The sequence below is a fragment of the Sardina pilchardus genome, chromosome 6 (genome assembly GCF_963854185.1).
Source record: "Sardina pilchardus chromosome 6, fSarPil1.1, whole genome shotgun sequence".
NCBI lineage: Eukaryota > Metazoa > Chordata > Actinopteri > Clupeiformes > Clupeidae > Sardina > Sardina pilchardus.
In genome coordinates this window covers 13,569,760-13,582,310 of record NC_084999.1, presented here as the reverse complement: position 1 = coordinate 13,582,310, position 12,551 = coordinate 13,569,760, and the positions used below count along the sequence as shown (strand labels likewise).

Here is a 12,551-nt window from a genome sequence, read left to right as displayed (position 1 = left end):
AAGTGAAATTTACAGTGAGATCAGGACATTAAAGCTGCCGTGACCTTAACCACAGCGGTGACGTTCTCAGTCCAACACGCCGCTCCTCGTCCTCCCATGAAAGGAGCGCTGAATCACCCCTGCTGCCGGCGAGGAAATTCCGTTTTTCCACGAGCGCCACCAGCGATGACAGGACACACACACACACACATCAAGTGTCCCTTCAGAGCTCATTAATGGAGCTGACATCAACGACAGCATCTCATGGCAACTAAACAAACAGTGACAAACACATGAGAAGTCTCACACCAGGACGCCTGTGTGGACTCTTGAGAGGGCATGGCAACAGCAGCCTGGCATCATGTAATCAAATGGCAAGATGGCACAACAGCTAAAGGACCACCCAGAGAAGCTGAAGCTCCTGAGCGTATGGGGATTAAAGATAGTCAGAACTCAGGAGATCCAGGGGAAGAACCGCGTCATTATCAAGTGAGCTCATCTTGGAGATCGTAAGTCATACCAACATCACCAACATCACAAGTCAACGTCTCAAGTCAACGTCTCAAGTCAGTCACTAATCTTGTACAGCTTTTTGAAGTGTCACTGACTTTCTGTAACCAGCACTGACAAATAAAAATCTATAGTTTTTTACGGAAGATAAAAAACATTGGGCACAGCAAAACTGCTATAACTCAAGCTTGTTTTCAGAGTGCTGTAAGAACGATAGCCAAAGCAAAAAGGAATGCGAAATTAATCACTTTTCCAACTCTGTTCAAAAACTTCAAACACATTTGAGGATTATACTTTTGGCATATTTCATGTCAGTCGTTTCACCGGTGCAGACTGAAAGGGACGTGCCAGTCAAAACGCTGAGGTGGTTTGAGAGAGGTGGATTTTATTGACATCAAAAGGAAACAAGTGACAGGAGCATGAATACCACCACTGAAGCAGGAAATGAAAGATCTGGTGCTGAGACCAACATAACACATTCATCAAAAGAAAACTGTTACACCATGTAAAAACGAATTATTTATAGTCCAACTGAATAAAACATCTGGCCCAGATGGAGGTCCCGTAGGTGAGAGAGGTCACAGTGCCCACAGGGCATTTCAACCAAAGCAAAAACTCAAATGTCACCTGCCCAAACTCCAGGCACTGAATGCATTTAAGAAAATAAAAGTGTCCATGAGATAATGGAACACGTCATAATGGATGAGGTGCAACAAAAAGCCACATTTCACACAAGTTTCTACCCTAATGTTAGTCCCATCTCACACCTCTGGGTCTGAAGGGAAGGATGTTGATGCTAGAGGCAATGAGAGTGACCAGGAGTCCTTATATTCCTGCTCTTCCCTCTCACACCAAGCAGCCTGTTCCTTTAGGCAAGACCCAGACCAAACTGAACAAAAATCAATGTTTATAAATCCAGACAAAGGATTGAGGTAACACTCAAACAAGAGGCACTAGTTCGTCAGTTTATCCAAATGCATAATTAACTGTGCATGGTTCTGTACCATCTGGTATCTTGTGATGCACTTTGTGAAGACATCATCCATTGCTTTACATTTACATTGGTGTTTCAGCCAAACACGAGCCAAGCAAACTGGCACACCTAAACCCAAACTGTGATGGCTGAGCAATCAGCCAAGCTTTCAGTGAATAACAAACACCTTCACTAAAACCATAAACTGGACTGCACAAGGTTTGTTCCATCTTTTACAGCTTATAATAGAGGCTACAGACATACCCATCTTTGATATGGCAGAAATGACCAGAGCTTGGGTTGAATTTAATTCTACATGGCGGTTTCGATGCCCTACGTGCACGTCTGAGTTGTGAGGATTAAAGCTGTTCTGAGTCACATGGAGGGTGTGTCGTAAGGAAGCAATCAGTGCACACTGGACAATGCAGCAAAGCTGGAGTGTCCACAGCAGCCCACAGAAGATAGCCAGTGTCCATCACGTGAGAAGAAGTGTGTGTGTGCGTGTGTGTGAGAGAGAGAATGTGAGTGTGAGGGAGAGATAGCCTGCACTGGCATGCATTCAGCATTAAGCTCTATGATGTAGCAAGCTAGCAGTCTGCAGGTTCTCTTCTTTCACCCATGGATAATAGCCAATCTGCTGTGAGTGATCATCACATGTGTAAGAGTGTGTGTGTGTGTGTGTGTGTGTCCTTGGGGGGGGTGGTGTGTGCTCAGGCCTCGATGGTGACCTTGGCGAAGCGGTACTGCAGAGAGGAGGGGTTCCTGAGCAGCACGATGCCCCTGCGCTCTGGCGGCTGGCCCAGGAGCACGTGCAGCAGGCCCGCCAGGCTGACCAGCCCCAGGGCCTCCCCGCAGCCCGCCGTCAGTGAGAAGTCGCCCTGCGTCACCCAGCCCAGGGTCACACGCGAGCAGTGCGACGTCACGCTGGGCAGCGGCTCCGGCCACAGGCCCAGGACCAGCCTCTCGGCCTCCGCAGGGGCAGCAGCTGCAGCAGCAGGGGCGGCCGCCGAGGGGTCCTGGTCAGGTGTGGCGACGGGAGGCCAGGCCAAAGCTGGAATGGCGCTCGAATCGCCGTCCGAAACACTAGCGGGGGTGGAGGTGACCTCTGGGACAGAACCTGGCTGGTCAGCGGACCCCGAGCTCGGGTCGGAGGCCGCGTCCGGCTTCTTGGTGGTCGCCTTCTCTGCTGAGGCCCCCTCTGCCTTCTCGTCGCTCCTCTTGCTCTTCCTGGCCTTGCGAGCGCTCTTGACGTGCTTCCTGAAGTGGTCCGTGTGCCGGGGCTCCTGGGGCCCGGCGCACTGGGGGTCGCGGCTCAGCAGACGCAGGTCCTCCTCCGTGGGCGCGCACACCATGGCGTGCAGCTCCGGCCGGCCCTTGGCCAACAGCGAGAAGCGCGCCCACGCCAGGCCCTGGCCGTGCGAGGCCCGCAGGGCGGCGGCGGCGGCCGGGGAGAGGGGGGGAGGAGGAGGGGGCTGGGGGCCGCGCTGGAGCCGCTGGCCTCTGGAGGAGCTGGGCCGACACCACGCCGACAGCTGCTTCAGCACCTTCCTGCTCCTGGGACACGAGGACCACAGAGCAGCCACAGGGAGGAAAGAGACGAAGAGAGATTACTGGAAATGAACACAGAAGAGTGATAGAAGGAAGGAGAGATGATGTTGGAATATGTGCTTCTGAAATAGATACTGACTGATGTGATTATTTATTACACTCGATGATGGGTTTTGCTGTAACTACAGACAACATTTCACCATTTTAATCTTTGAATTTGAGTCACACTTCACAGCTTCAATAACTCATCAGATCTGGCACCCGATGTTTTGGACATCCAAAAACGGCCCGTGGAGAATTCCGCTAGTCACCTCCCACTGGGGCTGTGCCAGGAGATTAGTTAGAGCAGCCTCCTCCGCAGTGCTCTACGACTTTAAAGCGCTGGACTGAGTCCTCGGGAAAATTACAGGTTTTTTGCGCTGCCAAATACTTCAGCTTTAGGCCTCTCGCTGGGCTTCCTGGCAAAAGCCCTCCGAAGTGGCTTCAAACGACTTCAAGCGCGACTGAGGCGGCTGAATGATGATCATCTCTCACAGCTGTTAAGGAGGCTGTCTGGGAAGAGGGCTTTTCTATCTCACGAGGCTCCGAGCTCCGACGAGCGCTCCCATTTGGAACAGCGCGGAGCGTTGAGCGCGCTCCAGCCGAGTCATGCATCATCGATGGCAGAGCTAAGAGAGCGAGCGCTCACCGGTCTCCAAAGCTGACTGGGTTAAAGCAAGCAAACGAATTACTGCTCGTCGCCTGCACTCAAACATGGAGCTTAAAGCCGTGAAGGGTTCAGATGAAATGGATAGGATTAAAAAAAACTGTGGTGCATGTGTGTGTGTGTGTGTGTGTGTGTGTGTGTGTGTGTGTGTGTGTATACAGTATATACTGTATATATAGTGAAGTTGCCTTACTGCTGGTTCATTGGAGCAATACGACTTATCATGCTAATAAAAGCATTCTGCATTAGTTTTGTTAATAGTAAACATGTTGTCTTATTTGCATTTATTAATTATAACAGAATGATTCCATCATCGCTATAAGCAAAAAATAAAGTTGGTCTTAGAGCAAATAAGAGATCACCAAATTTGGATTTAAAACACAACCCCCACTAAGTATACAACTACTGTAAAACCATTCACTTTAAATTCAACACCAGCTTCAAATGTAGCACCCTTCAATACCTTCAGTCTCCTCACGCATAACTCCTCTCTATAAAGGAGTACAGCAGTCATCTTTCTAAACCCATTGCTCTGCATGGGGAGGTTGGTCAGTATCAGGTCCCGTAGCACCATGGCAGAGCAGGTGAACACCACCTACCTGAGCACAGAAAACCGGCTGGGTGGAGCTCCGGCCGTCTCGACTTCAGTCCGTGAATCGGAGCCCTTGCCAGTCTCCTTGACAATCTCCACCCACTCCTCCACCAGCTGCTGCCAGGGGCATCGAAACGGTGCCAGGCAGCCGTGTTTGATATAATTGGTCCTCTTGGCGGGCGGACGCCTGTGACAGGGGTGAAAGGTCAATGACATCAATGTGCTGCCCCAGCGGAGCAGTTTATGATGCGTGAAACAACAGTGAAAAGGGATGGTCCGGCTACAACCCACTGGCCACATAATCATCACACAGACCAATTGCCTGTCAGACATGAACCAACTCAACAGACACCAGGTCAAAAAGCGGTCATCAAATTATACGAGAGGCTGTTACACTGATGGACTGAGTTTGGTGTGTGTGTGTGTGTCCATGGTGGTGGATGGCATTAACAGGAGAGGGCAGTTCCTGGGCAGTGTGTCGAGTGTGCGTGCAGTGTGGTGCGGTGCGGTGCCCACCTCGTAAACTTGTCCATGAGCTCTGCCTGCTGCTCGTCCTGGAAGCGGGCGCCTGCAGGGCAGTCTGGGTAGTCGTGGGGGAAATGGGGCGCCCCCTTGTGCTGGGAGTGTTTCTGGCTCATCTGGAGACCGGCCACACGGACCCCTCTGTACACCTAACGCACACGCACACACAGGACTTATTATTACAGATATGGGATTTACAAACAAACACACTAAAACATGACAAGGAAATGGGAGAAGACTGATCAAAAACAGGAGCCTACATTTATCAGGGAAGCAAGAAGCAAGCAGTCATTTAAAAAAAAACTATTTTCAGCAACTAATCTGCTAGAAATAAAACTTCTCAGAATATAAAAAATGTCTTTAAATCTCTCTTCATCCATCAACAAAACAGATGCTCTGATAAAAAAATATCCTCTGGAGTCTTTGTGTTCAATGATGAGTTTTACTCACTGAGGCAGCTAGTGTATCAATCACTCAGAGAGCTTCTGGAGATTCACTTCAAATATCTTTATTCGGATGGTCGTTCACACTGGAATAGCATGTGCATGCACAGGCCCATTTTGAACGGTCACGGTTCATCAGGACACAGTGGACACATCGTGCAGCATGCAAGCATTCAGTATTTGATTAGGAGTATCGGTAACACTCCATAATAAGGGTCCTTAATAAATAGCAAACTAGTCATTAACTAAACCTTTGTTAATGTTAATTGTTACTAAAATATCTATTTGGCATAAGTTAATGTTTTTATCATTAATTAATTAATTAATTAGTCATCATTTTTGTCTGAACCTGAGCATCACCTTCAGTAGTTTTCGCATAATTTCGTACATTTTTCAGCTTGCCTGTTTCGTTTTATCGAAAACCTTTGTGAACCTTGTGATCATTCATTTCCAGTGTGAGAGACCCATACTGATAGTATTACTAATATTAATGATGAAAAAACAAATATGGTAAATAGATATTTTAGTAACAATTAACAAATATTAACAAAGTGTTAGTTAATGACTAGTTCGCTATTTGTTAAGGACCCTTATTATGGAGTGTTACCGGAGTATCTTATTCAATACCAAGGGCAAAATGTCTGTACTGAGGTACATACCAGGGGCACCCAGAAGGCCATGCCCCAGCCTTTGGGCAGCAGCAGGTCCCAGCCCACCCCCCAGGAGGGCATTTCCTGGCCCAGCTGTTTGCCCGGCTGGTGCACCAGCAGCATGGGCACGCGGCCCTGCAGAGGGGTGGGCGTCAGCTGGGAGCCGGGCACCAGGAGCTCGCTCCGCATCCGATTCAGCTCCTGAGACACACACGCGCACACGCACAGACACACACACACACACACACAGGAAAGCGGGCTCTCAAATGTAACACAGCAGAATACAGTATTTCTCATTCTCATTCTCATTCTCAACCTTTCGACTGTATGCTGGCATTCAAAACAACACAAAAACCTGGCGCTGCCATTCCACAGTTGGCACTGCAGGCATTAGCTCAATAGCTTGTGTGCCATGTGGATGAGAAATGTCACTCCTTCTGTGGCCTAACCACTACATAGCCACAACACGTGGTTCCTGCGTGTAGTAAATGAGTACTCTCTCAGTGGAGCCACTCTTGGGGGGACGTACCTTCTCAGGTAGCTTGTTGTCGGTGACGTTGTCCCTTACGCTCCGGTCCCACAGGGCACTCTGGCAGCAGTGCTCTGGGACTCCCTGCAGGGTGAGGGCTCTCCTCTTCTCCTCGTCCACACCTGACACACACACACATGCGCAACCGCACACACACAGAGGCAGGGCAAAGGCCTGCATCACCCAATGCTTGGCTTACACCAGCCTAAATTGGGCGATGGTTGGACCAAACAATTATGTCACATCACACAAAATACAAGTGTGAAAAGTAAACTATTTCTAGATTAAATCCGCCATAGATATTTTTTGAAGAAGGTCGTGTGAGGCAGGTGAACAGGAAGAGGTGGAGCCTGGATTGGAAGTGATAGAGAGTGTGTGAGGCGTGGCCTGAGCATGAGCGGAAGAGGGTCCCGCCAGGATTCGAACCTGGGTCATCTGCATGGGCGAGCAGAGGCCCCCCAGGGGCTCAGAACCAGACACACTGCATGCCAACAGGACCAAACCTCGGGAGACGGCACCGCCACCAACACCAGCAGCACCACCACCACCACCATCACAAACCCTGGAACCTTCATCACCACTTCTAGAGTAGTATTGTATGAAATTATAGCTATGATCTCATATTATACTACAATATTCTACAATAACTGTTAAGTTTTAGTTCAGTTTATAGCCACAGCCTCTGTACATGGCATCCACTCCTTGTATAGGCTTAGGGACACTAGACTGTGAGCGGACGAGTCAAAGGCATCTCTATCTCTATCTAGGTTACCTATGGCCTGCTGAAGGTCAGGCTGGGCTCGGACTCTCCTGCGGGGCAGGGTGATGCGGGGATCATCTACGGTCAGGCCCAGGACAGAGCCTGCTGGGATCTCAGTGGATGAATACACACCTGAAGGAAGACATGCTGCTTTAAAACACACACACTGTCCCATTCACAGAATCTCTACACAGTAACTATTCCAGTGAGAAGACATTTCTACATTCATTTCTTGCAAGGTCACTCTGTCATGGCAGACTATAGCAATAACTCTATGACCCTCTCTCACAGATAACTTCTGCAATAACCTTCTCATTAATACCAACACTGTTTCACATTTCTAAATTCTACTTCCATATCACTATGGAACACACTGATCTACACCCTCTCTCACCTCGATTTGTCCTGCTATAAAACGGACAGACACTGACCCTTGAGTAGCTGGAAGACGTCGGCTTGTTCTCGGTGAAGAGCCATGTTTTGCTCCTGGTTGGAGTACTCCGGCCACCAGAAGCATGACTGCCCGCTTTTAGCTGCTTCCTGTGCAAGAAAAAAAAGAAACAGTGGTCTACTCTGTTGTCCTGCACCACAAAATGTGCCTGTTCAGATTCCTACTCTCATGGAGTGTGCTTCACTCACCTCACAGTCTGTGGCAGGAGACAGAGCCTCAGTCAGGACCGTGTGAGAGAGTGGACCAATGAGACGATAGCGCACCATTTCCATGGTGAGGTCACTGAAGAGGACAGGAAAAAAGATACAGAAATACGTCACACCAATTCTGCAAAATTGTACTTAATCATATTAGATTTAATGTGTGTTGTTTATGAAGAGTCTGTGTAATATTGAGGGAAAATGACAAGTTATAGTCTGAATCATAAGTATAATGTGGAACATCACATGATAGTGAACCATATGATGGGATACAAACAATTGTGTATATGTGATGTGCTTACTTAATGACTATTCCAGTTGTAGGGGACTTCCATGTGACAGGGCAGGTGGGTGACCGAGTCCCGTCCCCAAGTATCTTCTTGGCTGGCTGGCCATCAGAGTCCTGCTCTGCCCTCTTCCTCTTCCGCCCAGTGACCGGTTTCTGAGGCGGGTCCTTGGTTGGCACTGCTACGGCTTCCACTGCTGGGCTGGGCACAGGTTCGGGCACTGGCATCACCGCCTCTGAGCACTGGCACAAGGCTTGCAGCTCAGACAGGAGGTCCTAAACAAGTGAGAGACATTTTACCATAATGGAATAGCTGTTGACAAGCCATTAATGGCTGTACAAAGAAGCAAGATAATTGGCTTCTTGATCTCAAAAGAACACACCACTTTAGCAATTAATTGTGTTCAGTGCCGTGTTCTTCTAGAGGCTCTAAGTTTACTACCCAAGTTATCTCAGGGTCCCTGTGGATCCTTAAAAAGTCTTCAGCGGCTTAAAATTAGTATTTGATATTTAAGGTCTAAAAATGTTTGTTTTACCTGTCTATTCCACAACAGTTACCATTTCTACAAGTTTGGTCTTTGCATACAAATAGTCAACACCACTGATAGTAATGGTACTATTTTTTTCTTTTGAAGTGTTAAATAGGTCTTAAAAGTCATTAAATTCACACTTTGTGTGGAGACCCACCTGCTTTAGTGTGGGGTGACCCCATATCCACAGCTGTCTGTGAGTAGAGCCCTCACTACGGGGTCTCCAAAGGAAGAGCACAGGGCCCAGCGGTTGGGCAGGGTACTGATCAGGTCTGTACAGAACAACACTGCCCTGCCTGCGCCCCGATAGGCACTGCACCGCCGCAAAAGTTGGCCCTACAAACACACAAGGGAAAAAATGGAGGTTAGGAGAATATCCCCATATCTAACAGTTTACAGTGAATGCAAGAACACCATTTTCACCATTCAAACGCAACAAAAGGCAACTAAATGGTCAATCAGCATTGTAGCTAGTGCTCTGGTGTGCGTTCTTTATAAAGACTAGGGCAGTGCCCGTGCATACAATGTTTTCCAAGAAACATGTTACCCAATGACGTTGATGCAGGTAGATCATGTTAGATTGGTGATGATGTAAAATCAGGCCCGTGCAGTTAGAGCTTTTTACTGTCTTTGCAAAGTAAAAAAGTGAAGGGGAAAGGCGTTTGAGTTGCAGCTAATGGCAATATTAGACACATGTTACATACCCGTGCGTTTTTGCTGTTGTTGGGAAATTATAGTCTAAAGTTAACCGCATGACCATGGCCATATGCCAGTGCTATGAACTCGGAGTGATGTTTGAATGAATGTTAAGCCTGTAGCCGATGTCCAGATAGAGTGAAGAGCCGCTGTTTTAAATGCAAATTTTAACAGAATGGTACCGACGTGTGTGTCGGCCTGATCAGGCAACAGAAGCGCTAGGCAACCGCGGTTGTTGAGTAGCCTAAGCTATGCAACGTTACGTGACTGTAACAGCCTGGTGCATGTGACTGTAACAGCCGGGTGCATGTGTGTCAGACTCAGCATGTTTATCCAACATGAACAATCTTGAAACGGTCCGTTGTTTACGTGAGACATAGTAATTTCCATGATTGGCAACGTGAGTGTCAGCGAAATGGGCTTTTTTGTTTCTATGCTGGAGTAAGTGAGAGTGAGGGGGAGTGGCTAGTGCGAGAGCGGTAGAATTGTGGGATTGCGGTAGAGTTGTATTTCGCTTAATTTAACGATATATTTGTCATTTGTTGTCCAACAACGACCAAACTTCGCACTGCACTCACGCATGGCATTAGCAATACCCGTGTCAAATTTTAGGTCAGTCGGATGAGCGGTTCGAGAGTTATGCGTGGCACTGAGTGACACACAGACAGACGTTCCTTGCTTTAATAGATAGATGTGATGAGACGTGGATGTTGACTCACCCGTGTCTTTACTGGTGAGCCTGGAGAGGGCGCTCAGGAGCTGCTCCTCTGGGCCCTGCAGCTCCACACAGCAGTAATAGGACAGGTCCTACCACAACAACATCCAACACATCCAAAGAGGGCAGAGGATTAACACTTTAAGAAAGATGAGGAAAATATACAAACACCTTGCAACCCAATCAACCAATATCCCATAGTATTTAAACGATGATTTAAGTCAGGAACACTTAAATAGCCAATAAAATCACACCCCTCTGGCTGGAGTAGTATATGCCCGGTCTGAACAACTGTGATTGTTCCCAATTTAGAGAACCAAGAGTTTCTTTGAGTGTACACACAGAAGACGTTTAGATGACCACACGGATCAGTTTGACCAAAAGTGCATTGGATAAAGATGGTGGCCCTTCACTGGACCTTAAAAGGCCAATCTACAGGAGGCACTTGCTAGTGTTTGGGCTAGTGTGTGGAGTCCTCCTCACCTGCAGGAGGCAGTGGCTGCTCATGGCCCTGTAGCAGGCCCGGTAGCACTTTAGAGTGGGCCTCACCCCCAGACAGTAACCCCACTTCTTCACCATGTGGAAGCGCTTGGCATGCCAGATGTGCGTCTCCAACCAGATATTCTTCCTCTGTCTACGGTTGAACTCCAGGAGCAGGTTACCATGACGACGACGGGCTTTGCGGCTTTTGGCCTTTGACTCCTCCTTCTTCTCCTTCTTTGCAGCTTGCAGACTTTTCTCCAACTGAAACGTAATTCAAATGTTTTCTTTATAGCAACACCTGACACAATAGCACGGTAAGGGTTGGAATCAGAGAAACTCACAAATCAATACAGTAACAATAATTTGCCCAGGCTAACAATATCACTATACACCTTTTCTGCAATACTCAATACATTGCAAAAGATTAATCTACAATACATCTGTTTACACTTCTGCATAGCATTTCACAACTGAATTGAACGAGTGTAAAGTGCAGAGCTTAGTGTCTCTTAAGAATTGACACAGAGGGTTACCGTCAATCATTTGATAAGAACCACCATAATGATACATAATGTTTAGAATCAGTGAAATTGGTCAGTTTGGAATATGATTTGTAAACTTGCAAATTTGGTGCCCGCATATTGATAACGTATTGCAAACGAGGCTATGCAATATAATGCCATATCGATATGTTGATTAGGTTCAGAACTAATGTCATGTGAGCGCACCATCCTCTGTGCTCCTTCCCGTAGCCTGGTGGGCAGCCGTTTGGTGTTGTGGCTCATGGCTCTACGTCTCATGTGTTTGGGGAGAGCGCCGGCGGTATGGCAGCTGCCAGTCGTCTTGTTGACAGCCTTCAACATCGCCTTCACCTCTGCAGACCTGGCCCTGGCAAAATATGTGCCTAGAGGAATAACAACACAAGTGATTAATAAACTATGGAGTCATGATGACATAGCAACATGACATCTCCATAGTATCATTGTGCGTCTGAAAGGCCTTTATGAATGTAACTTACTGGTGATGTATTTGGGAAGCTCCTTGGGGTACACCGAGCCACCTGACTGATGGCCTCTGACCCACCCACCGCCCTGTTGTGGCAAGTCTTGCCCCTTCGCATGATGGAAGTCACTGGCACGACCTTAGAGACAACACAACCAAGTTTACTCCACTTTGACACCAGCAAAACGTCACATTGATTTTGTCTTGATCGATTCCTGACGTTGCTAGACATGCAGGTATGTGATTTTGGATCCATGATGTTTAACGACGCTTTGATGATACCAACCGGCAGGAGTGTCTCCACCATTGCGCCAGCCTGACGCGGAATAGGTCACACTGGTGGGCTGATCTCTCATCTTCTTATTGCGCATCCTATGTTTGGCCCCCGACATTACTGCTGCGCTGGGGATTCTCTTCTTAACTATGTGAAAAAACATATGTTCATGACTCCACGGCTCAGTAGCTCCCTATGTAGCAATAATATTGCTTACTGGCCGTCAAAATACACATTGATTACATTGCCTCAAGTTAACTTAGCTCAGCTTACCCCCCACATAATGAGTTAGCTATACAGCAATGACAGACATTCTTACGTATGCAACTTTCCCAAATACTCTTACATGCCAATATACTCACTTCGGAAAAACCTGCTGATATGAAAAGGGAACAGTATTATTCTGTCACATCGCTAACTTTATAAATGCAGTTGAGACTGCGGCTAACATGGACAAAAACGTGTTTTCTGATTGACTTCCGAGTACGCACTGTTTCCGGTGCAATGGTTTCTGGGAAATGAAGTCCTAATTGTTCAAACTGCGAGCAGCCAAGATTTCTGACCTTTGATGAAATTAATTTTAAATATAGATTTCATTTTCTTTTCAACTCTTCATTCTTATCTTTAATCTGTAAATGACTTTAGGTGATTATGCTATGCTCACTGCCTTTTCAATAAGGCGGATTTGTAGGCTTCAGGATA

At 47.4% G+C, this 12,551-nt stretch overlaps 1 protein-coding gene across 1 annotated transcript; it reads right to left on the bottom strand.

The window, feature by feature from the left end:
- Positions 1–862: 862 nt before the first annotated feature.
- pop1 (POP1 homolog, ribonuclease P/MRP subunit) lies at positions 863–12,331 on the bottom strand. The gene is made up of 16 exons (XM_062538536.1): positions 12,212–12,331; positions 11,862–11,996; positions 11,592–11,714; positions 11,302–11,477; positions 10,574–10,834; positions 10,095–10,182; positions 8,837–9,015; positions 8,166–8,425; positions 7,852–7,945; positions 7,644–7,752; positions 7,225–7,344; positions 6,453–6,574; positions 5,933–6,124; positions 4,825–4,979; positions 4,316–4,495; positions 863–3,016 (listed from the first exon to the last, which is right to left on the bottom strand). Exons 2-16 carry the CDS (start codon positions 11,965–11,967, stop codon positions 2,173–2,175), a joined length of 3,009 nt encoding a protein of 1,002 aa, XP_062394520.1. The 5' UTR covers positions 11,968–11,996; positions 12,212–12,331; the 3' UTR covers positions 863–2,172.
- Positions 12,332–12,551: the final 220 nt, after the last annotated feature.

Bases quoted from the DNA above. Each gene is read 5' to 3' on its own strand.
- pop1 (XM_062538536.1), bottom strand. From the start codon at position 11,967: ATGTCGGGGGCCAAACATAGGATGCGCAATAAGAAGATGAGAGATCAG. The intron at 7,946-8,165 runs GTAAGCACATCA...TGTCCTCTTCAG, and splicing joins ACAACTGGAATAGTCATTAA to TGACCTCACCATGGAAATGG. The intron at 3,017-4,315 runs GTAGGTGGTGTT...CTCGTGTCCCAG, and splicing joins AGCCGGTTTTCTGTGCTCAG to GAGCAGGAAGGTGCTGAAGC.